The sequence below is a fragment of the Leptosomus discolor genome, chromosome 26 (genome assembly GCF_034619465.1).
Source record: "Leptosomus discolor isolate bLepDis1 chromosome 26, bLepDis1.hap2, whole genome shotgun sequence".
Lineage (NCBI taxonomy): Eukaryota > Metazoa > Chordata > Aves > Leptosomiformes > Leptosomidae > Leptosomus > Leptosomus discolor.
Genome location: NC_141416.1, coordinates 2,448,817 through 2,471,318, shown reverse-complemented (window position 1 = coordinate 2,471,318; position 22,502 = coordinate 2,448,817). Strand labels below are relative to the sequence as shown.

The 22,502-nt window shown below is 62.4% G+C and overlaps 4 protein-coding genes across 8 annotated transcripts in view; 3 read left to right on the top strand and 1 right to left on the bottom strand.

The window, feature by feature from the left end:
• Positions 1–1,010: 1,010 nt before the first annotated feature.
• On the top strand, positions 1,011–9,311 carry CCT3 (chaperonin containing TCP1 subunit 3). Of its 2 annotated transcripts, XM_086478353.1 has the most exons (14): positions 1,011–1,098; positions 2,322–2,383; positions 2,916–2,966; positions 3,059–3,121; positions 3,788–3,884; positions 4,256–4,373; positions 4,555–4,741; positions 5,025–5,174; positions 5,339–5,471; positions 5,960–6,041; positions 6,166–6,346; positions 7,478–7,723; positions 8,298–8,429; positions 9,061–9,311. In XM_086478353.1, the coding sequence occupies exons 1-14, from the start codon at positions 1,068–1,070 to the stop codon at positions 9,163–9,165; spliced, it is 1,638 nt and encodes a 545-aa protein (XP_086334479.1). In that variant the 5' UTR covers positions 1,011–1,067; the 3' UTR covers positions 9,166–9,311. The 2 variants fall into 2 exon arrangements, with proteins under 2 accessions (XP_086334479.1, XP_086334480.1); XM_086478354.1 differs by lacking the exons at positions 2,916–2,966; positions 3,059–3,121.
• Positions 9,312–9,696: 385 nt separating this feature from the next.
• GLMP (glycosylated lysosomal membrane protein) lies at positions 9,697–12,820 on the top strand. The gene is made up of 6 exons (XM_086478433.1): positions 9,697–9,732; positions 10,349–10,606; positions 10,920–11,102; positions 11,255–11,473; positions 11,639–11,916; positions 12,245–12,820. Exons 1-6 carry the CDS (start codon positions 9,697–9,699, stop codon positions 12,411–12,413), a joined length of 1,143 nt encoding a protein of 380 aa, XP_086334559.1. The 3' UTR covers positions 12,414–12,820.
• A 3,000-nt stretch (positions 12,821–15,820) lies between these two features.
• TMEM79 (transmembrane protein 79) lies at positions 15,821–18,246 on the bottom strand. The gene is made up of 3 exons (XM_086478365.1): positions 17,517–18,246; positions 17,074–17,287; positions 15,821–16,025 (listed from the first exon to the last, which is right to left on the bottom strand). The coding sequence occupies exons 1-3, from the start codon at positions 18,244–18,246 to the stop codon at positions 15,821–15,823; spliced, it is 1,149 nt and encodes a 382-aa protein (XP_086334491.1).
• A 2,101-nt stretch (positions 18,247–20,347) lies between these two features.
• Positions 20,348–22,502, top strand: part of SMG5 (SMG5 nonsense mediated mRNA decay factor) — a 28,814-nt gene continuing 26,659 nt past the window's right edge. For all 4 annotated transcript variants that reach the window (XM_086478340.1, XM_086478341.1, XM_086478339.1 and 1 more), the window contains exon 1: positions 20,348–20,424. In XM_086478340.1, coding sequence (XP_086334466.1) covers positions 20,348–20,424 — 77 coding nt within the window. The remainder of the gene's footprint in view (positions 20,425–22,502) is intronic.

The window sequence follows — 22,502 nt, the reverse complement described above, 5'->3', positions numbered from 1 at the left end:
AGAGGCTGACTCAAGCAGCAGTTGATTATCAGAGGTTAATGCATCCAACCTACTTCTTCGAGATGTTTTTCTCCCTGGCTTAGAGTTGGTGGATCCATGGGAGCTGGAAGAGAGCGGGTGACCAAGAGAGAAGATGACAAAGCCTTGTTATTGGGCAGAACAGCTTGAGAGGGAAAAAACCCCAACAGACAAGCTGGAAACTGCAACGCACAGGGGCTGCGAAAGGGCAAAGGGAGCTGGTTTTAGGCCACTTTTCCCCCATTTAATTAACACTGAACAACTGGATGGGCCTGACGATGCCCCCGACAGCGATGGCTGCTGTGGGGACGCCTCACAGCTGCAGGCCGAGGAGCTCCGCTCTGAGGGGACACCAGAGCCTGCGGGGCGCTGGGGAGGGGGGTCTCAGGTCCCACCGGGCAGCTCCGCTACAGCCACCGAGACGCCGGCGGGGGCCGCAGCCGGGGAAGAGCGGGAGGGCTGCCGCCGCCTCAGGAACTACTACTCCCAGCGTGCCCCGCGGCAGGGGGGCACTCCCATGGTGCACCGCGGCGCTGGATGGGCGAGACCACGGTGCTAGCGGGAAGGGGGAGAGTTGAGGACTTCCCTTCCACGTGCCGTTCTCAGAGACCCCGTTTCGTCGTGGAGCCGCCGCATCCCGGCGGCGACGCCTTCTAGACGCAGCGGAGAGCGCGGCAGGAGCGGGTGCCCCGTGCCCCGCCCGTGGCTCCTCCAGCCTCCCTGCGGCGAGTCCCCCCCGCATCGTCCCTCAGTTTGGCGCCGGCAGCCCGCACATGCGCAGCACCACGCGGCCCCGCCTAATGCGCCGCGGCCCTGTGCTCTGGCGGCGGGGTCTCGCTTTACAACCGAACCTGCTGTGAGCTGCGGGGAGGCGGAGCACCGCCTTCTTATTGGACGCCCGGCCCGCGAGGCGGGTTCGGATTGGTCGTTGCGGGCGGGAGGCGGGGTAGGGTGTCGCGGCACGGTGAGGCGGCAGTTCTGGGAGCCGCCGCCTCGCGGTCTCTGTCTCCAGAAGGTTCCGCGCCGGTCGCCGCGATCGAGCCGCCGCGATGATGGGCCCTCGCCCCGTCCTCGTCCTCAGTGAGTGTCGCCGCCGGCCGGCCCCGGCCCCCCGGGGGGCTCCCGAGGCTGGAGGGCGAGGGGAGGGCTCCCTCTTCTCCCCTTCCCCTCTCCCCCTCCCCGCCGCCATGTTGGTCCCCTCCTCACAGACCCCCAGCCGGGCCGGGGGCTCCCGCTCCTCCGGGGGGTACCCGCCTCCCCTCCGCGGTACGCCCTGAGCTCCCCCCCGGCCCCACAGGCAACTGCCCGGTCGTGGTGGGCCGGGCCCGTGTCCCCCCCAGCCCCACGCTGCTCCCTGCGCGGGGGGTCTCGGGGCACCGGAGCCCCCGCTCCTCGTTAAGCCTTTGCTGGCAGGTCTCGGTGTCCCTCCGCTGTGTTCCTCCCCGGGTGTTTCTGAGCACGTTGCTTTGCGCTGTCCCGTTGGAGCCCCATGTGCTTTGTGAGTCTCCCGCCACCCTCCGATAGGAGACTCCTTTCCTGGGGGGGTTTATTTCTCCTTGGGTTTCTCGTTCTCGCCTCTCCACCTCCTCTGCTCACAGTTAGCCCAAGGGATGCTGTTGTAGCCCAGGGCCTCGTCGCTGTGGCCCTGCTCACCTTATCCTGGGAGCTGCTTTTACTGTTGCTTCCTCTCTTCTGTTTTATAAATGTATATTCCTAAACAGCCGCTCCTGAAGTAGGTCTGAGCTCATTCAGTCTAGATTTGTAATCAAAAGCAAAGCAGCACCAAGCTTTAGGGCAGACCCTTTTGACAGCCCGTCCCCAAATATGGTTGTGAGCCTGTGGTACGGCCGTGGCAGCTCACCCGAACGTGCCAGAGGCCGAGCAACGCGAGCGTGTAAAACTTGAAACCAGCGTGTGAACATCTGTGACTTTGGAGTTTTGGCTGAAAGCTCCTGTGCAGCAGTTGCTGGGCTTTGTGCAGGCTCTAGCGAGTCACCGCTCTTTGATTTTTCTTGGGGGAATAGGTTATATGTCAGGGTTGCAGAGTTGAATGATGGTGTTAATCAGGAGTTCTGTTAGAATAAGGAATGTTGGGTTTCACTGACCCTCCCCTATGAATACGCTTTGCACAGTGGCTGCCGTGTTTAAACTCTTAATTTAGACCTGGGCATGTCAAGTGGGTGTGACCGAGGGTCTCTGATGCACTGTCGGCGTCGCTGTTTCAGGCTTGGGCTTCTTAGTAAGTTCAGAATAAAGTTATATTTTTATATATATTTTTATTTTTTTTTTCTTCTGTGCTTTAGGTCAGAATATGAAACGTGAGTCTGGAAGAAAAGTCCAGACTGGGAACATCACTGCTGCTAAGGTACCGTGTTCTCACGTCAGGCTGGTTTGCTTCTTTGTTCTCGTAGTAGGTGTGTGTGCATATACGTACCTGTATACTTGTATATTTAGGAGGGAAAACTGGATCTGAAGCATGTTTTTGCTAGTCTGTATGAATCCAGAGTAGAAGCAGCATAGAAAATGAATTTTCCTTGACAATAGGGGCAACGTAACCCAAGAAGGAGGGGTTTAACTCCCCCGAACCTCTTTCTCTGCAAAACCTGAACGCGTCCGAGTTTTGAGATCTGATTTCGATGACGATGCCTTGTGGTGCCAGTGCACCCCCTGTGTTCTCATTCCCACACAATCCTGAACTTGAGGCAACTCCAGAGGCCTTGGGTCACTTAAATCACAGCATCATTTCGGTTGGAAAAGACCTTCAAGAGCCTAAGTCCCACCATTAACCCGACGCTGCCAGTTCTGCAGGGGCTGCTTGTTCCGTATAGATTATGGGGTTTTTTTTTTTAGACTTGTTGACACCCTCCTGTTCTCCTCATTTCTTTTGTTCCTCCCAGACTATTGCTGACATTATCCGAACGTGTTTAGGACCACGAGCTATGATGAAGGTAAGAATTTCTCCTGAACCACCCGCGCCACGTCCTAGAGCCGCCGCACGTGGTGGGGGTCAGTGCAAACGCCGCTTCTCTTCCGGTTGCAGATGCTTTTGGACCCCATGGGTGGGATTGTGATGACCAACGATGGCAACGCTATTCTTAGAGAAGTAAGTTCCTCCTAGAGGACTGTCCTGCGTAACGTGTGGGTCGGAATCTTCCAGAATACGGTAACGCAGCTGCCAGCGGGGCTGTGGTCCGTCAGCGTTTGTCTTGAGAGCCAGCCAGTGCTGACCAGCAGTGCCGAGCGCGGGGCTTACTGGGGTTGAGTTAAATAACTCAAGAAGATGCTTTTCCTCCTCAGAAACAGCGTGCTGGCACGCTGTTCTCCGGGCCTGTTGATTGTTCCGTCATCTGGGGAATTTTGATGTTTGATTTTAGGGTTTGTTTTTCTCCTCAGAAAAGCAGGTTTGATCCCAGGGTGGTCAGTTTTCCTGGAGGTTTTCCAAGACTGGTGTAAATTCTGTGGTAACGGTAGCTGTAGGCGCCCGCATCAAAGCCTTGGAGCTGCTTTTACGATGCCAAAAAATGAGACCCAGAAATGGTGGTTGTCTTTCTGGTGCAACACCATCACAAAAGTCATTGTGCCTGAAAACCGGTGGGAGACACGACACGGTGAAACCCAAGGGCTTCCTGTTGGTCTCAGAAAGGAAGAGAAACCTTTGCCGTAGCTGGGCAGAGTTTGGCCGTTCGGAAGGCGCCGGGGTGGTGCCGTTGAGCGACGTGGGTTTTGGCTTTAGTGTTCTGGAACAAAACCTCCCCCTTCTCCTGAGCAGATTCAAGTCCAGCACCCGGCTGCGAAGTCCATGATCGAGATCAGCCGCACGCAGGACGAAGAGGTGGGCGATGGGACCACGTCGGTCATTATCCTGGGTAAGGAGAGGGAATGAGACACGCTGCTTATAAGGGGTTGGGGCTGAAATTGGCACTTTGGCTCATCAGAGCCCAGTAATTGTGCCTTAATGAGACAGACACTCATTAGTTACCAACCCTAAAATGGATCCTTTTGTAATTTTACCATGGAAGAGAACGCCGGGTTCGTTGGACCCTTAGTGACCGGCTCCAAAGCTGCGTTCTTTCCCCGAGTTAACTATAAACAAAGGTCGAGATGACCTTAGAGCTCTCCGCACGGGGTAGCAGATGCTTGTTGCTGGCACGCTGTTCTCCTGGACTGTTGATTGTTCCCATCATCTGGGACATTTTGATGTTTGCTTTTGGGTTTTGCTGGGTTTTTTTTTTTTTAGCCGGAGAGATGCTGTCGGTGGCTGAACACTTCCTCGAACAGCAGATGCACCCGACTGTGATCATCGGGGCTTATCGCAAGGCTCTGGATGACATGATCAGTATTCTGAAGAAAATTGGGTACGTGTGGGCTGGGGGGAGCTGGAGAGAAGGGGGTTGGGGCTGCTGTACTGCTTCAAGATCAGTCCTCGGGGCATTGCAGCAGTAAACTACGAGGGGATGTAACCACAGAGGGACCCAGGGAGGAGATTGTAGCTCGGAGTAATACTCGGTGCACTGTGTGGTCTTTCTTTTGTCCCAGCACTCCAGTGGACGTGAACAACAAAGAGATGATGCTTAAAATAATAAAGAGCGCGATAAACACCAAGGCCATCAACCGCTGGTCTGACTTGGCCTGTAGCATCGCTCTGGACGCCGTGAAGACGGTGGAGTTTGAAGAAAACGGCCGAAAGGAAATCGATATTAAAAAATACGCCAAAGTAGAAAAGGTGAGAGTGTCCTGACCCGGTTCTTGCGGGTGTGCCCCTTTCTCCAAACACGTGCTGCCAGGCAGTGGGACGGGAGCGGTTTCTGAAGCAGTTTCCGTGGGTTTTCACTTGCCTTAAGTCATCCTGCTCTTAAATTAACTCCGATCGGGACCTGGCTGCATCGCGGTTACTTGGGAGTCTCCCTCTTTCGGGACCCGGGGTGGAGAGTTTCAGGAGCGCAGAGGGTTGGGTAGAGGGGACTGACTTGCCTCATTTTCTCCCTTCCTTGTGTCTTTGATGTCAGATTCCAGGTGGTTTTAGCGAAGACTCGTGTGTTTTGCGCGGAATCATGGTGAATAAAGACGTGACTCATCCCAGGATGCGTCGCCTGATTAAGAACCCGCGCATCGTCCTCCTGGACTGCTCGTTGGAGTACAAGAAAGGAGAGAGCCAGGTAAAGTCCTGCTGGAGATACTGTTGATGCTGTTGTGAGGTTCTCCATGGCTCTTCCCCAGGCAATGTTGGAGGAGTTGGGATCACTCAATCCAGGGAATCTGTGTCTAACTCGGGGAAGGGCTGGGAGGAATCCAGTGAGACCTTTACCCCCTTTCTCTTCAGACTGATATTGAAATAACGCGGGAGGAAGACTTTGCCCGCATCCTGCAGATGGAGGAAGAGTACATCCAGCAGATCTGCGAGGATCTGATGAGAGTCAAGCCGGATCTGGTCATCACTGAAAAAGGAATTTCTGGTAATAACACGTGGGATCCTTCTTTGGGTTGGATTCATCTTACCGAGGTTCACGCTGGGTTAAATGCACCGGTCAGTGGCTTAAAAAACAAACCAAAACAAAAAACCACCAGACGGAAGAACCAAACCAAAACCCACCCAAACCCCCCCACCAACCCGATTTTGAACATGACCCTGGTTTTGTTTGGGTTTTTTACCTTCCTAGCAAATGGTTCTACATGGCAGGCGTCGAAGCTGGTTCTTGAGGTTGCCTTGTGGACATGGACACTTAATAATATAATAGTATTTTGCTTTTCCAGTGTTTGGAAACGATACCAAAGTACAAGCGAGGTCTGGCAAACCATGGGAGGCTGCGCGGTAACGTAGCCGTGGTTTCAGGAGCTACGTTTAGGTTTTTCTTTCCATAACCCTTTGTACTTTAAAGTAGAGGCACCAAGTTTGTCGGGATACCGCAGATTCCTTGATAAAATTGCCCAAACCTGATTTCAGACTTGGCCCAGCACTACCTGATGAGAGCCAACATCACCGCCATCCGCAGGGTGAGGAAGACGGACAACAACAGGATCGCCAGGTACGCGCCGTCTCCTGGCTGGGGCCCCTCCGTGCCGCCTGGGCCCCCCAGTTTCCAGTCTCCTCTCGCCCTTTCTCCCCTCTTCGTGCTTGCCGGCGGCTGACCCGTCCCGTTTGTGTGCTAGGGCCTGCGGCGCCCGCATCGTGAGTCGCACGGATGAGCTGCGGGAGGAGGACGTGGGCACGGGAGCCAGGCTCTTTGAGGTGAAAAAAATAGGAGACGAGTATTTTGCCTTCATCACTGACTGCAAAGACCCCAAGGCTTGCACCATCGTTCTGCGGGGAGCCAGCAAGGAGATCCTGGCAGTAAGTTGCTCCCCTGTTCCGTTCCCCTCCTGTCCCGGTGTCGGGGAGTCCTTCGGAGCAGCCCTGGTGGGCGAGGGAAGCGAGTGCAGGATTCCTCAGCCCGGCTCCTGGGCCGTGCGGTGCAGCGAAGGCAAAACGGGTGTGTAGGGGATGGAGTGCACCCGCGGCCAGTTTGCGGGTGACACGAACTGGGAGGAGCGGCTGACGCGCCAGAGGGCTGGGCTGGCGTTCAGCGAGGGCTGGGCAGGCTGGAGAGCCGGGCAGGGAGGAGCCTGATGAGGTTCAACAAGGGCAAGTGGAGGGTCCTGCATCTGGGGAGGGAACCCCCATGGACCAGTACAGGTTGGGGCTGACCTGCTGGAGAGCAGCTCTGCGGAGAAGGACCTGGGGGCTGGGGTGGACAACAGGTTACCCAGGAGCCAGCAACGTGCCCTTGTGGCCAAGAAGGCCAGTGGTCTCCCCAGGGGGGCATGAAGAAGCCAGGAGGTGGAGGGAGGTTCTTCTGCCCCTCTGCTCTGCCCTGGCGAGGCCACCCCTGGAGTGCTGTGTCCAGTTCTGGGCCCCCCAGTTCAAGAGGGACAGGGAGCTACTGGAGAGAGTCCAGTGGAGGGCTACAAAGATGAGGAGGGGGCTGGAGCATCTCCCCTGTGAGGAGAGGCTGAGAGTCCTGGGGCTCTTTAGCCTGGAGAAGAGAAGACCGAGAGGGGACCTGATCAACACTCATCAGTATCTGAAGGGTGGGTGTCCCGAGGATGGGGCCAGGCTCTTCTCGGTGGTGCCCAGTGACAGGACAGGGGGCAACGGGCACAAACTGGAGCACGGGAAGTTCTGCCTCAAGGTGATGAAAAACTTCTCTGCTCTGAGGGTGGCAGAGCCCTGGGACAGGCTGCCCGGGGGGGTGTGGAGTCTCCTTGCCTGGAGATACTCAAACCCCGCCTGGACGCTGTCCTGGGTGACCTGCTGTGGGGGACCCTGCTCTGGCAGGGGGTTGGACTGAGTGATCTCCAGAGGTCCCTTCCAACCCCTGCCGTTCCGTGGTGCCGCGGCGGGGGCCGTATCAGCCGGTGCTGCCCTGCGGTTCCCCACCACCGACCGACCCGTGTGTGTGTGTGTCCGTGTCCCCCCCGGCAGGAGGTGGAGCGCAACCTGCAGGACGCCATGCAGGTGTGTCGCAACGTCCTCATCGACCCGCAGCTGGTGCCGGGCGGGGGAGCGACCGAGATGGCCGTGGCCCACGCGCTGACGGAGAAATCCAAGGGCATGACGGGCGTGGAGCAGTGGCCCTACCGCGCCGTCGCCCAGGCTCTGGAGGTCATTCCCCGCACCCTCATCCAAAACTGCGGCGCCAGCACCATCCGCGTCCTCACCTCGCTCAGGGTAAGGCGTGGGGTCACCCGAAGGGCCCCGGCCCTTTCCCGCCCGGACCTGCCCCTCGGCTCGGTCGCCCTCCCGGAGCAGTGCCCTGGGTGGGGGCGGCTCGGCAGGCCGCTGAGGGGGCAGCTTTTCGGCAGCTGCCGCAGGGTTTTTTTTTTCCACCCAAGGAAACCTGCGTTGAGGTGACGGATCCGAGCGAAAGGCTGTCGTTGGGTTTGGTGCGTTTAGCTGGGCTGCAGGTGTTTTTAGTGAAGTTTTGTGCCAAATTGGGAAGCACAAAACCGGAATTAAATGGCTTGTCGGAGGTACCAGAGTTTAAAACCATGAGGGTGAACAAAATCAATCTTTCTTTGAGATCAGGTTGGACGGCGCAAGGGAGGCTAACTCCCAAGTCCAACTCCTGATATCATTTAGTGTTTCGAGTGCTGCTCGGTAACGTGCTCCTCTATAAACTCCAAAACTGAGAAAATTCTCATGACCTTTTCCTGCTTGCCCAAGGCCTCGCTCAGTTTGAGTTTCCAGAGGGTGGATTTGCTGTCGTGCCCCGGCGGTGCTGACCCTCCTTCCCCCCACACAGGCAAAACACACCCAGGAAGGCAGCCAGACGTGGGGGGTGAACGGTGAGACCGGAGCCTTGGTCGACATGAAGGACCTGGGGATCTGGGAGCCTTTGGCCGTCAAACTGCAGACCTACAAAACCGCGGTGGAGGTAAAGGGGGGAGGTCGGGAACTCCAGAGCCTCGTGGCCTCTCTGGGGAGAGGGGAATGTTGCGGCTTGTGCGCTCGGGGGGAGGGGGTCAGCACCGCACACCCAGCGCTCACCAGCGCAGGAGGTGCCCTGAGGGCTGCAGCGCCCCGTGGGAGCCCACACTCAGGCTTTCCGGGGTTGATTTTTCTCATCCTGGGGGTAAAATTTGTCGCCTTTTTCTGCCAACTGCGCAGAGGGGTTGGGCTCGCAAGGACGAGCTGCTCCGAGTGACGGCCCGTGCCGTGCCGGGGAAATAAAGCACCAGCAACGTGCTGGGATCCAGTTGGTGGCCCTGGGGGGCTCCTGCCCTTGGGGTTGTCTGCGTGGCCCCGCAGGCGCTGCCCTCCCCCCGGTTACAAGATCCCGTCTCAGGTGTTCGCTCGCTGGTCCCGGATCAAAGGTCGGACAGAAACGAGGGGGGTCGGGTTTTCCGGAGCCCCTGGCTGCTCCCCCCTGCCTGGGCTGGGCCCCGTGTCCTCTCCGCTGGGCTGTGCCGAGAGAATCATTCAACCCATGGGTCTTTGGGGTGAAAACTGGGTAAATTGGGGTTTATTCTTTGTGACGAGCTCCCGCCTGCGGCCTTTCTCCCCAGACCGCCGTTCTCCTCCTCCGCATCGATGACATCGTTTCGGGCCATAAAAAGAAGGGCGACGATCAAAGCAAGCAGCCTGCCGCACCGGAGGCGGCCCAGGAATAAAGAGGGGGTCGAGTCCCCGCTGGGAAGAACCGGGACCCCTCGGCCTCGGCGGCGGGAAGAGCTCGGGGGAAAGCGCCCCCCGGCCCCGGGGCTGAGCTGGGGAAAAGTTTGGCTGAAGGCTGTGGGGAGGGATGGGGGGGACAAACAGAACCCCACGAAGGTGGGGAAAGGGCTGCTCTAAGTGCCCCTGCGCTGGGGGGAGAAGCTGTTGCTTAATTTAAGTCTCGGGACTGTAACTTCTCCTCCCTGGTGGCCTCAAAAATAAACCGACGTCATTTCAGTCTGTCTGTGCGTTTAACCGGGGGGGGGGGGGGGGGGGGGATGGGGAAGCCCCCCGGGTGCTGCCAGGGAGCCCTGGGAGGGGTTCAGGGCTGCGATACTGGGGCTGGAGCCGCCCCCCACCCCCCCCCGCCACGGTCTTCTCGGCTTTTGCTTAAAGGGCGGCGGCGCCTTTAAGAGCCTCCCCGCGGGGGCGCCTGGAAGGGGGGGGGGGGGGGGGGGGGGGAGTCACGTGAGCGGCGCGGGCGCAAGATGGCGGCCACGACGCTGGTGGTGCTGGTGCTACTGGTGCTGCTGGCGGGGGGCGGCCGGGCCGGCGCCGGGGGCGGCCGTCGGGTGAGCGGGGCCGGGGGGGGGCCCGGGGGTCCCGGGGCTCGTCCTGCTCCCTCCGCGTTGCCACCCGGGGCGGGGGGTCGGTGTCCCCGGAGGAAGGGCCTGGGCTGGAGCCCTCCCGGGCCCCGTGGGGTCGGTACCGTGGCCTAAACCTGCCGGGTGTGGGGAGGAGAGGGACCTCCTCGGCTCCCCCCGCCCCACGCCGGGCAAATCCCATCCCTGCGGCTCCGGCCGGGGCTGGAGGGAACCCACCGCTCCCTCTGTCCCGCCAACCCGTGCGTGGGGAACCCTGCGCTGCCCACCCCCCGTCGTCCCGGTGCCACCTGCCACCGTCCCTCGTGTCCCCACGAGGGTTCTGATCCTGCGGGAGCGCCGTGGCTGCGGGCAGAGCAGCTGTGCCGAGGCGAAACGCTGACCGAGCTTCCGTGGCCGCGCTTGGGCCACGCCGGCGCTTCGTCGCCTGGGAAGCCGAGGGGAAACCGAGGCAGCTCCCGTGCCCGTGGCTGAGCGGGAAGCTTTCGGAATTGTTGGGCAGGACCGAGTCCCCCTGAGACCTCTCCTTCCTCCGCAGGTGTCGATGCAGTACAACCCCGGCTGGAACAACTCCTCCGTCAACCTGCTCCACGTGCGGGCGGTGGGGCCCGGCGACACCCTGCACTACGTCTGGAGCAGCATCGGGGCCCCCACGGTGCTGCTGGTGGCTACGAAGAGCAGGAGCAGCTCCCTGGGCATCGACTGGACCCGGCTGCTCTCGCCCAATCCAGCAGGCGCCATCTGGATCGACCCTCCCGGCAGCGTGGTTTACTCCACCGCCGTTGTCTTCACCAAGGTACCGCCGAGGAAGGCGGCCCTGCGCCGGGAGAGCTGCCCCGTGGCGGAGGGGACGCGGGGCCTTGCTCGGGGCGGAGCAGGTTGGTCGGCAGCTTTCCCAGCTGCGGCGAAACGGCCCCTTGCACACGCCTGCCCTGGTTGTCTCTGGCTTGAGCTGCGACGGCGCCTTGAGATGCTGGGCCAAGGCAGCTCCTTTTTGCTCTCCTTCCTCTCGCCGGTGGCAGCGGCAGCCTGGGGGCCGTGGCACAGCGCGGTGGTGCCCACGGCACCCGCTAGCGGCTCCCGGCCCCTCTCCCCGTCCTTCTCCTTAGGTGTTTGAGTACAGCGAGGCCCAAACGCTGGAAGAGCTCTTCTACCCCACGTACGACCTCTCTGACTTCTCCTGGGACAGCGTCAACCACACCCTGAACCACACGGCCCTGACGGCCGAGTTCACGGGCGTCCCGGCCGCTGACCCCAGCGGCAGCTTCTCCAACGGCAGCCTGGCGTTCCGGGTGAGTCCGGAGGGGCAGAGCCGGGGGTGAGGGGCTGCGCTGGGAGAACGCAGCGACTTGTCACGTCCCGAGCACCTTGCGGAGAGGGAACGTTGCTCCTCGGCGTCCCAGCCGCTGATCACGCCGTCCCTCCGACCCGTGTCCCCTGGCAGGTGTCAGCCTACGAGGCCAGCGGCCGCGACGGGCCCCTGCCCAGCCTCCTGCACACGGCAAACGGCTCCAAAGTGGAGTTTGTCCTGGCTGGGGTGGCTCCGCGGGGCAACGGCTCCCGATTTGCGCTGGAGGTGGCCACGGTGGAGGAGCCGGGGGTGGGGCGGAAGCTGCGCTCGGCGCGCTCCATCGACGATGAGTACGCGCCCACCGTCTTCGAGGTGAGCGCGGGGCGGGGGGGGGGGGGGGAGCGCTGGGCTTGGGGGCGTCCCCCTGCTGCAGGAACGAGGCGGGGAGCCGGGGCAAGCGGCCTGGGCAACCTGCGGCTCCCCACCGTGGCTCCCCCCTGGCACGAAGACCATCTCCTGCCTTCGCTTCCCCACCAGACGCTCTCCCTGATAGCCGAGTCCCGAAACGACAGCTCCACGCTCAGCTTCCTGCAGTGGAAGGCGACAGCCTACGGCTCCCAGACCCCCCAGCGCGAGGACAGCATCCAGTGCCGGTCTGGTGGCTTGCAAGCGGCTAACTGGAGCCTGCCTGTGACCAGCATCGCCCACGCCTACTTTGGGGAGAGCGTAGGCAGCACCTGCACCGTCAGCGCCGTCAACATCTCTTTTGGGGGAGAGGAAGGGAAGGTTTACCAGGAGAAACGCTACCTTAGCTGGTGAGTGGGGTCTCTTGTGGGTGGGAGGATGCTCTCCCCGGCACTAACAACTTGCAGGGTGGGGAGCTGCTTAGGTCAGAGGTTTCTCTCTTTGATAACCGTCTCCTTTCGAAAGTCTGCGTTTTCCTGGGATCCTCTCGCAAGGAGTTTTGCGAGTTTATTGACATATTCCCTCCCGCCAGTCTCAGAAACCCTCCCCTGCCCCGTGTGGGATCCTGCCAGGGAATCTTGATCTGACCCCCTCGGGGTAGAAAGCCCCTGATATTCCACCCGTGGGCCACGGCTGATGCCCGTCTCCGTGGCTGATGTGTCTCCTCCCCTCCTGCAGGTCAGCGCTGCTGGGCTTCGGGCAGCCCCCCGAGGACACCTTCTCCCCCCTCATCATCTCCATCATGGCCGTGGCACTGGGTACCCCCGTGGTGATGCTCCTGGTGGGCAGCTGCACGGTCCTCTTTGCCCAGAGGAAACGCTACTCTGAGTACGAGCCCATCAACTGAGCGGGAAGGTCCCTGGAGAGACCCCCAGGATCCTTCTTGGCACCAGGAAACGACCGTGGCCGCTGCAGGGGCTCCGACGCCTGCGCTCCCCTGTCCTCCCCTCTGTCCCGCCTCGGAGGGGACCAGGGCAACGTTTCCACAGTTGCCCACATCACACATTCCTCTGCCCTGCTCCCTCCCACGGCCCAGATCCTGCATCTGATTCTCCTTTTTCCTCTGTTTTGCCCTGATCCATCCAGCCAAGGGAAGCGACTCGGGGGATGGGGGGGGGAAGCGTCGCTCAGGGTTGCCTCGAGCCGCGGGAAAAATCCTCCTTCTCCCAAGGGATAAACCCGCTGTCGTCCCGTCTGCAGCCAAGGAAGGGGCTGGGACTGGCCGTGCCCTGCCCTGTGCCACTTCCAGGGTCGCTTGTGGGGCTCCAACCCGGGAGCAGACCTGGAGGACAGGGCTGGGGAGCGGCGCCCGCGGGCAGGGGGGCCTTTTGCTGCTTGTCTCACTGCGCTGGGGGCGCCCCAGCACAGCCCCCCCTCTACCCAGCGGGGGCTCGCGGGCTCCTCGGTCCCCAAGAGGCACTTTCTGCCGCGCTGGCCTCGGGGAGAGCTGCTGGTACAAGAGGGAAACCCTCGTTTGCTGCTTTGCCGCAGCTGCTTGAGCTCAGGAACGTCCCGTCAGCCCGTGAAGGGCTGGTGTCGCCTTGCTCGCCGTTAACTGGAGCCGCTGGCTCGGCAGGGCTGGCTCGGAGGTGCTATCCAAGTGCTCGAAGCCATGGATCGAGCGTGGTCTGTGGCCCCCTCGGTGGTTGCAGAGGTCCCACATCACTTGGGGGTGCGCTGGGTTTTGGGTTCTCCCATCACCGACTTGTCTTTGACCAAATAAAGTGGATTTCTAGGAGCAGTTTCCCGTGGAAACCCTGCGCTACGGGCGAGGAATTAAAGGTGCTGGAGCTCAGCGGGAACCACGGTCCAAAAACAGCATCCGAGAGGAGGAGGGAGGCTCCCGGCCCCTGGATCAGCTCCTGATCCCACCAAGCCTGGGGTGGCTTTGCTTGTGGGGTCAGCGTGAGCCCGGGCCGTGGAGGAGCGCGTTGGAAAGGGTCAAACTGGAGGACCCGGGAAACTACCGGCCAGTCGGCGTCACCTCCGCTCCTGGGCAGGGGATGGAGCAGCTCCTTCTGGCCGTTATCTCCACGCACGTGGAGGAGAAGAAGATTATCAGGAGGAGTCAGCGTGGATTCACTGAGGGGAAATGGTGCCTGACCGACCCGAGAGCCTTCTGTGGTGGTGTGGCTGGCTGGGTGGGTGAGGGGAGGGCAGGGGATGGGTCTGCCTTGACCTTAGTGAGGCCTCTGACGCTGTCTCCCATCGCATCCTCGGAGGGAAGCTTGGGGAGTGTGGGATAAACGAGTGGCCAGGGAGGTGGGGTGAGAAGGGGCTGAAGGACAGAGCTCCGAGGGGTGTGATCGGGGGGGCTGAGTCCCGCTGGAGGCCTGTGGCCAGCGGTGCTCCCCAGGGGTCACTGCTGGGGCCTGTCCTAGCCAATAGATTCGTCAGCGACCTGCAGGAAGGGCCGGAGCGTGTCCTCAGCCGATTTGGTGACGATCCGAAGCTGGGAGGAGGGGCAGGTCCAGCGGGAGGCTGTGCTGCCCTTCAGCGAGAGCTGGAGAGGCTGGAGAGCCGGGCGGAGAGGAACCTCGTGAAGTTTAACAGGGGCAAGTGGAGGGTCCTGCCCCCGGGGAGGAACAACCCCACGCACCAGTACAGGCTGGGGGTCGACCTGCTGGGGAGCAGCTCTGCAGAGAGGGACCTGGGAGTTGAGGTGGGCAACGGGATGACCAGGAGCCAGCAGTGGGCCCTTGTGGCCAAGAAGGCCAACGGCATCCTGGGGGGCATGAAGAAGCCAGGAGGTGGAGGGAGGTTCTTCTGCCCCTCTGCTCTGCCCTGGTGAGGCCACCCCTGGAGTGCTGTGTCCAGCTCTGGGCCCCCCAGTTCAAGAGGGACAGGGAGCTACTGGAGAGAGTCCAGTGGAGGGCTACAAAGATGAGGAGGGGGCTGGAGCATCTCCCCTATGAGGAGAGGCTGAGAGTCCTGGGGCTCTTTAGCCTGGAGAAGAGAAGACCGAGAGGGGACCTGATCAACACTCATCAGTATCTGAAGGGTGGGTGTCCCGAGGATGGGGCCAGGCTCTTCTTGGTGGTGCCCAGTGACAGGACAGGGGGCAACGGGCACAAACTGGAGCACGGGAAGTTCTGCCTCAACATGAGGAAAAACTTCTCTGCTCTGAGGGTGGCAGAGCCCTGGGACAGGCTGCCCGGGGGGGTGTGGAGTCTCCTTGCCTGGAGATACTCAAACCCCGCCTGGACGCTGTCCTGGGTGACCTGCTGTGGGGGACCCTGCTCTGGCAGGGGGTTGGACTGAGTGATCTCCAGAGGTTCCTTCCAACCCCTGCCGTTCCGTGGTTCTGCTGTTCTGTGACTGTTCCCATTCTCTGACTGGGCTGCACTGGGTGAACTGCTCCCATCACACAGCACTTGGGGGTGGAAGGAGAGAGGAGCCCACACTCGGCAGATCCAGGGATGGGAGGCGCTTTCCCTTTATTTGGGGCGGGGTTTAGGTGATTTGGGTTATGCCTGAGAATCAGAGAACTGAGACAATGAGCCTTAGCACGGGGCTGGGCTCCCAGGGGTCCCTTCGGGTCTGCGGAGGGCTCCGGGGTGCAGGCTGGGTGCCCGGCCTGGGGGGGGATCGGCAGCGGCAAGCCCGGTGCCATCTCACCCATCCCGGCTTCTCCCCGCGTTCCTCCTCGGGGCAGGGCTCCCTCCCTCCTACTGGTCAGACTGGTTTGTGAACCAGGTGCTTGAACTCTCCACCAGGAGGAAGAAGAAGAGGAGGAGGAGGAGGAGGGACGAGCTGGGCGGGACCCGCCACAGCACCAGGCAGGAGCAGGACGCAGGGCTGGGAGATGGATGGCTTGGGGAAACGTACTTTTTCTCCCCTCTTTCCATCATTTTGGGGTTGGATGGTGGCATCCCGTGGGCAAAATCCTGGCGGCTGGGAGGACGTAACCCACCCTCCCCAAACCAGCCACAGAGCCGCTTGGTGAAGGGCTTTATTGGGCCAAGGCAGCCCCAGCAGGAGGGTGGGCAAATCCCATCCCAACCCCTCCTCGCGCGACGGAGCTCACCGGCGTCTCGCTCTGGGCCCTGTTCACCCTCCTGCAGGAAATTCCCAGCGCAGAGAGGCTTTTCCAGCTCCATCAACCCCCAGCACCCAGCAAAAAAAAACCCCCACCTTGCTGGGGCTGAGCCCAGGACCTGCCCCCCTCCACCTTTGGGACTCAAGGCAGGGCAGCGAGGAGGGCTCAGCCCCTCAGCCCCGCGAGCTTCAGGCACCCTCTCCCCGGGGCCTCCCTCACCCCCAGTACCGGAGTTTGGCTCCACTCTCCTTGGAACGGTCCTCGGGCTTCGGCGCTGCCACGGCCAGGAGGTTTTCGGGCTCCAGGATGAACATGCTGTAGAGGTTCCAGAGCAGCATGGCCAGGAGGGGCAGGAAGGTCATGCAGAAGCCGAAGGCGCGGAAGGAGCGCCCGATGGCGTAGGACAGCCAGTAAACCAACCTGGAGAGGGCAGGTGATACGGGAAAGTAGAAAATATCGCCAAATATTCTTTTTGAAATATGTGATATGCTTTAGTCTCTGCAATATGAGCTCGCTAGCCTTGTCTTTGGTAAACAAGAGTGTGAGCCCCTGCCCTTGGCGGGGCTTAAGTAGGGTCTTGATCACTCGAAGGCCTGTTTCATTGTTTTAGGGAAGATGGGGATGGGGGAGGAATTGTCTTTGTGCCACAGACTGTGACCACGGAGGGGGATGTTGCCTTGAGGAGGGGGATGTTGCCTCGAGGAGGGGGATGTTGCCTCGAGGAGCGGGATGTTGCCTCGAGGAGGGGGACGTTGCCTCGAGGAGGGGGACGTTGCCTCGAGGAGCGGGACGTTGCCTCGAGGAGGGGGACGTTGCCTCGAGGAGGGGGACGTTGCCTCGAGGAGGGGGACGTTGCCTTGAGGAGGGGGATGTTGCCTTGAGCTGTGGTCGCGGGGGGAAGACCCTGCCCAGCTGCCCCTGAACTGCGCACTCTGGAGGACGGGTTCAAAAGGACAATCATGATGAAGACTCTCGAGGAACTCTTACTTCCTCCCCAAGACCACCAAAAGACCCCCGAAGGGGAAGACTGCGCCTGTGCAAGGGGGAGGAGATCTAACTTACACCCGAAGCGGGACAGAGTGATAAATAGGTAAATATGTCCGTTTTGTTGCTTTAAATAGGAGGCAATGCCCGCGGCTCGGGGTGCAGCATCCTTGGGGCACCGGCCCCTCGCTGCACCCAGCGCTGCAGAGCTGTAACCAACAGCCCTGCTGCACCATCCACTGGGACTGCGGGGTTCTTTCGCAGATCACAGAGAGGCGCCGGGCTCAGCGGGGGCGAGCCCCCAGCTTCGCTCAGAACTTCTGACCCCCACGGGGAGTGGGACGGAACAAGCCTTCTTCCCACAACCCTTCCTCGGCTTTCCTGGCTGCTGTCGGCTGGGCGTGCGCCGAGGCGGAGGGGTTGGCCAGCGCTGACAGAGCCCGTTTGCCCCCCGGGACGCCGGTGGGGTAAAGGTGGCACTTACCGGGAGATGGCAAAGAGCCCCGTGAGCAGGGGGATGAGCTTGAGGAGCTCCTGCGGGAGGTAGGTGGCCAGCACAGCCATGTTGAAGAAGTAGAGGATGAAGAGCTGGATGGACTGGGAGACGTAGGTGCGGTGGAGCTCCACCTCCTGCTGCAGCTCCCCGAAAGGCTCCAGCGAGGAGGAGCAGAGGCGGGAGATGCCGCTGACGATCATCCCTGGAGAGAGGGAGCAGAGAGAGGGGCTGAGGTGAAACTCCGACCCGAGGGCTGGAAGAGGAGCCGGGAGGGGAAGAGGGGAGGAAAACTCCGTCTGCTGCTCCTGCTGGGAGCCCCCAGAGCTGCCAAAAAACCCCGGCTCCAGCTCAGCTCCCCGCTCCCCCGGGGGGGGGGGGGGCTACACAGTGGTGGGGGGTGAAGGGCTTTGCACCCCAACGCCGTGGCTCACCCAGAACGATGGGGAACGTGGCGAAGGCGGCGCAGCGGAGGGTGTAGACCAGGCGGGCGGCGATGGTGGGCAGCAGCGGGGCGTCGAAGGGCAGGAAGACGTAGGCGCCGTAGACGAGGCAGGGGCAGAGGAGCAGCGCCCCCGCCGCCGAGGCCACGGCCTTGAGGTTGCCGGTGCCGCCGCTCCCGGCACACGGGCACCGCGGCCGCTCGGTCGGGGGCTTGGCCGCTCGCCCCTCCAAGCCCAGCAGGTCCCTGTAGCGCGAGGAGCTGCCAGGGAGGAAGAGCTGCTTGTGGCGGAGGCTGTCGGGTCTGTGGCTGGGGGGGACGGCGGGGTCCCCCTTGCCCTCCTCTGGGGGCCACGGGGCGGGGGGCTGCTTCTGCTTGCCGGGCGTCCGCTCGATGCACTGGGGGCTGATGGGGACGAAGACGTGGGCCGCCACCACGGGGAGCCCAGGGGGTTCCTCATCTTGGGCCTCAGGTGGGGGGCAGCGGAGAGAGGCCTCCTCGGGGTCTTCACGACCCCCTTCGGGACTCGAGCGCCTCTTCATCTCCACGGGCTCCGGCTGGGCACTGGGCTGGCACCGGTCCCACGGGAGGGTGGCATCAGGATCCACTGGGCGTTCGTCCGGGGCTGGTGGCACCTTGTCCAGGGGGGTGGGCAGGGCCACCTCCCTCAGCTCCAGCAGAGCCACCTCCTCAGGGGGCAAGCTGGGCTCGGGGGCAGCCATGAGAGCGGCCGGCTCGGTACCGCTGGGGGCTGGCAAGAAGCTCTCCTGTGTTTTGGGGTGTTGAGAGGGGAGTGGGTTCCCGGCCCTTCCACTTCACCCTGCGCCAGGAGAAAGGAGACAAGACCCCCCCCCAAAAAAAGCCCCAGCAGAAATGAGAGGTTTGGGGTGGTGCACACAGCCCCCCGTTACAGCGCGGGGTGCAGGGGGGGCAGCCGCCACCCCCGGTGTTCCCCATCGCCCTGCCAGTGCTCCCAGCCCACGGCAGCGGGATCAGGGCACGTGGTACCGGGCGTATGGGCGCCAGCGCCCAGAGCTGGGCGCCCGGTGAACCCCGGGTGTGCGGGTCCAGCAGCCTGGGAACTGCTTCCCCACCCGGCCAACCATGCTGGGGTTTCACCAGCCTTGGGACTGGAGGGCGCTGGACACTGCCTGGGCAATGCCAGTGGCTCTGTCCCGTGCCAGCATCAGCCGAGCCCCCACGCTTGGGGAGAGCCGGCCAGGCTGCGTGTAGGAACCACAGCTAAAGGCAGGATGAGCCAGATTTGCTGCCTCTTGTAGCTGAGACCGACGTGGGGCAGGCACAGGAGGCTGCCGGGTGCTGCTTGCTGGGGGGAGCAGGAGAGTCAGGGAGAAATCCCACGTTTTTCCCTCTTAGCAGCGCATCCCCCTCTCTTAGCCCACCCCACATGTTGCTGGCTGCAGGCTTGGGAGCCTACTGCAATGCAAATCTCTTTCTCCCTTCTGGGCACATTCATTCCTGCAACCCCCAGAAAAAGCCCTGGCCTGGCCACAGGCACGGGGCAACTGAGGCACAGAGTGGCACGGGGCTTCCTCTGAGGTCCACGCAAGGGAGCGTGGCTAAAGCAGCTTCCCGTGCGTCGCCCATCTCCATCGCCCCGCTCCCAGCCCCACGGGACACAGGAGGGAGGTGGCACCGGGTTCCCCTCGCTGGGAGACTTACTTGGAGAGCGACGGGGGGCCATAGGGCTGGGGGAGACGTCGCGGCGGCGGCGGCGGCGGCTGGGCTGGGAGCCTGCGAAATGCCTCCACGGTCTCTCCGCCACCCGTCTGGACTTCAAACCTGTTTAACCAGCTGAGGTGGGGCCGGGCGGGAAGGGGCAGGCGCAGCAGCCTCGCCCCACACACGGCGCGGGGCCCACGGGCGAACCCCCAGCGCCGTCCCAGCTCCTGGGCCCCGTCGTGACGTGGGGCAGCCACCACGTAGGGGCAAGAGCAGGGCAGCGCGTCCCCCTTCCAGGGGGTTTCTCTGCTGGGGGGGGGGGGGTGTGCTGGCAGCAGGGCCAGGGCCTGGCAGAGAAGGGGAAGCCCCAGTGCTTGTCCGCCATGGCAGGCAGGGCCGTCTTGTCCGGGGTTTCCCTGCGAGAGCCATGGCCGTGCCGAGGAGGCGAAGCCCCAAAGGGATGAGGAACCCTCGCCGCGGCCAGCAGCACCCGGCTGGGGCAGCACGAAGGGGTCCCCAGGACTGGGGGGGGGGGGGGGGATTCCTCCCACCGTCCCCTCCAGCTCACGGCCCCCACAGCGATGGAGGGTTGGGCCCTGGAGGAGCCCACAGGGGGCCCTGAGGCGCCAAGGCGGAGGGGTGCTCGCCCCCCCCAGCTCCTGCCAGGCCCGTGGCGTGGGGCAGCCACGGGGAGGGCCCGCCAGGCCCGCAGGAGAAAGGGCCAGTAGCCCTCAGGCCCGGCTCCGCGCCGGGCGACCAATACAGCCGGTTGACTGAAGCCAGCACGGCCGCCATGTTTGCCAGCACTAAGTGCTGGCGCAGCGGCCGCGCGCCTGTGGGTAGCGGAACTCTCGCGAGATGACGCCGCGCGGCAGCCATGTTGCCAGCAGTAAGTGCTGGTGTGGTTGCGGAGGGGGGGGGCGAGAGGACAAAGTCTCGCGAGATGAGGCCGGCCCCGCCGCCGCCATGTTTGCCCGCCGCTCTCCCGTCAAGTCTCGCGAGAGCGGCGCGGGGCAGGGGGCAGCCGCGCAGCCATGGCGGCCGAGCGGGGACGGGGGCGGCGGCGGCGGCGGCGCGGCCGGTGCTGAGGGGCCGGTGGGCTGTGCCCGGCCCGGCCGGGCCTTGCCCTCGCCGGGCGCCATGAGCCAGGGCGGCGGGGCCACCGGCGAGAGCGGCGAGCCGGAGGCCAAGGTGCTGCACACCAAGCGGCTGTACCGGTGAGGAGAGGGGCGTCGGGGGAGGGGGTGGCGGGGGGAGGATGAGGGACCGGAGGGGAGGTGGAGGGGGTCAGGGGAGATGAAGGGACTGGGGCAAGGAGGTGAGGGGGTCCGGGGGGAGCTGGAGGGAGCGGAGGGAGGAAAGGAGGTGGGGCGGGGTCCGGAGGAGGTTGGGGAGCGCCCAGGGGGTTGGGGGGCGATCGGGGGGACAGTGCTGGGGGGGCCAGGGGAGGGGGTTGGGGAGGGGAGAAACCAGGAGGGAAGGCAGGAGATGGGGAGGATCCGGAGGAGACTGGGAATGACAAGGGTGAGGAGGTTTGAGGGGGACACACACACACGGCACGACCTAGAGGAGATTGGGGAGGAACGAGGCGAGGGGGACTGGGGGGATTTGGGGAAGATTGAAGGGAAGGAGGTGGGGGAATATTCAGGGAAGGTTTAGGGGGGCTCGGGGAGGAGATGGCGCAAGCGAGGGAAGACTGGGGATTAACGGGAGGAGGGAATGGCGGGGGGGTGTGTGTGTCCAGGGGAGATTGGAGGGGAACCTGGAGAGGACTCCAGGGGAGATGAGGGGGAACCAGGGCAAAGGGGGTTGGAGGGATATTCAGGAAAGGTGGGTGAAGGAGATGGTGGGATTTAGGGAAGACTGGGGGAAGCGAGGGAAGGAGATGGTGGGATTTAGAGAAGATTGGGGGGGAAGGGGATGGTGGGATTTAGGGAAGATTGAGGTAGAGCAAACTGGGGGGAATCCAGGGGAAGTGGGCAGTGTTAAGAGAAAGGAGAAGGGGGACACTGAGGGAAGACTGAGGGGAAGGGAACAGGGGGAAGGGGGTTGTGTGGGATCCAGAGAAGATGAGCGGTACACAGGGTGGGGGGTGGCAGTGGTGTGGGGGATCCAGGGGAGGGGAGTCAAAACAAAGGGCGGTGGGGGGAGGAGCTGTGGGGGATCCAGGCAAGATGGGAGAACAACGGAGAAACGGGAGGAAGAAGACAGGTGGGAGGGTGAGAAGGGCACTGGGGGAAAGGGGGCATGGGGCACCCAGGGAGATGGGTCAGGACGTGGGGGCTGGAGGAAGGAGTTGTGCAGGATTCGGGGAGGTGGTGGTAGGAGATGATGGGGGCTGAGGGGGAAGGAGGTGTGGGGATGCAGTGGGATAAAGGCAAGATGAGGGGGGCTGGGGAGGGGTCCCTGGCTTTGGCAGTAGAGGGGGATGATGTGGGAAGTGCTGGAGAAGAGGATGGGATGAGCAGGAGGCTTGAGCCGGGGCACATTCCTGCTGTGGGGAGGCCGAGACTGCTCTGGCTGCGGATCTTCCCAATAAAACCCTCCCTGTGACTCCACTCTCGCTCACCTCTCTGCACTGTGCGTTGGAAGGAGCGTCGGAAGACAAGATTCGGGCGATAATGATGGCCTTGGTCAGCTCAGCCCAGCAGGGACGAGGTGCCTGGCCTCTGCTCTGCTGATGACTTGTCTTGTGACCCAGAAATTCTCCCCTTCTGTCTCAGTCTTTCCATCAGCAAAGCAGATCCGTAGTGGAGTTCCAGCAGCGACCCTGGGGTTTCGAAGACGAGCAAAATGATGAAGGCGAGAGATGGATTTTCTGTCAGGGTCCCTTTTCTTTTTGTCTTGCTGACTGACACGGTGCCATCTCGGGGAACCTCGCTGCCCTCCTCTCTAGCAGGGCAAGCTTTGCCTCCCTCTGAGAAACCTGGCGAGATCCTTGCCCAGAACTCCAAAGCAGCGATGGCAGCTTTGGGTGGTAGTTGCTGCCATTTGGTCGTTTCCACGATGTGCTTCGTCCAGGCGCGTTCCCTGCGCTTTGGAGCTCCCCTGGGCGCGTTTCTTCTGGCGAGGGCAGTGGTAAAACGCCACGGCTTGGGTCGCCCGAGGCTTGGGCTGCCTTGTCGTGCTGGAAGCGCCTCCAGGGCTGCGGAGCTCTGTGTCTGCCGTCACCCTGTCACCCCATTTGATGCCCCATTTGTTGCCCCATTTGATCTTGGGGGTGGCTTCCCACATCTGCTGGTAGTTGAGGTCGTGCAGCACCAAACCTTGCCTGCTGCCACCCCGAGGTGGGGTG

What these genes read in the sequence shown, in the direction of transcription:
- CCT3 (XM_086478353.1), top strand. Translation starts at nt 1,068, where the DNA reads ATGATGGGCCCTCGCCCCGTCCTCGTCCTCA. An exon ending in TCGCCCCGTCCTCGTCCTCA is followed by an intron (nt 1,099 to 2,321) that starts GTGAGTGTCGCC and finishes TCTGTGCTTTAG; the next exon opens with GTCAGAATATGAAACGTGAG. An exon ending in CACGTCGGTCATTATCCTGG is followed by an intron (nt 3,885 to 4,255) that starts GTAAGGAGAGGG and finishes TTTTTTTTTTAG; the next exon opens with CCGGAGAGATGCTGTCGGTG.
- GLMP (XM_086478433.1), top strand. Translation starts at nt 9,697, where the DNA reads ATGGCGGCCACGACGCTGGTGGTGCTGGTGCTACTG. An exon ending in TGGTGGTGCTGGTGCTACTG is followed by an intron (nt 9,733 to 10,348) that starts GTGCTGCTGGCG and finishes CTTCCTCCGCAG; the next exon opens with GTGTCGATGCAGTACAACCC. An exon ending in ACGCGCCCACCGTCTTCGAG is followed by an intron (nt 11,474 to 11,638) that starts GTGAGCGCGGGG and finishes CTTCCCCACCAG; the next exon opens with ACGCTCTCCCTGATAGCCGA.
- TMEM79 (XM_086478365.1), bottom strand. Translation starts at nt 18,246, where the DNA reads ATGGCTGCCCCCGAGCCCAGCTTGCCCCCTGAGGAGGTGGCTCTGCTG. An exon ending in CACGTTCCCCATCGTTCTGG is followed by an intron (nt 17,288 to 17,516) that starts GTGAGCCACGGC and finishes CCCTCTCTCCAG; the next exon opens with GGATGATCGTCAGCGGCATC. An exon ending in GGGCTCTTTGCCATCTCCCG is followed by an intron (nt 16,026 to 17,073) that starts GTAAGTGCCACC and finishes TGCCCTCTCCAG; the next exon opens with GTTGGTTTACTGGCTGTCCT.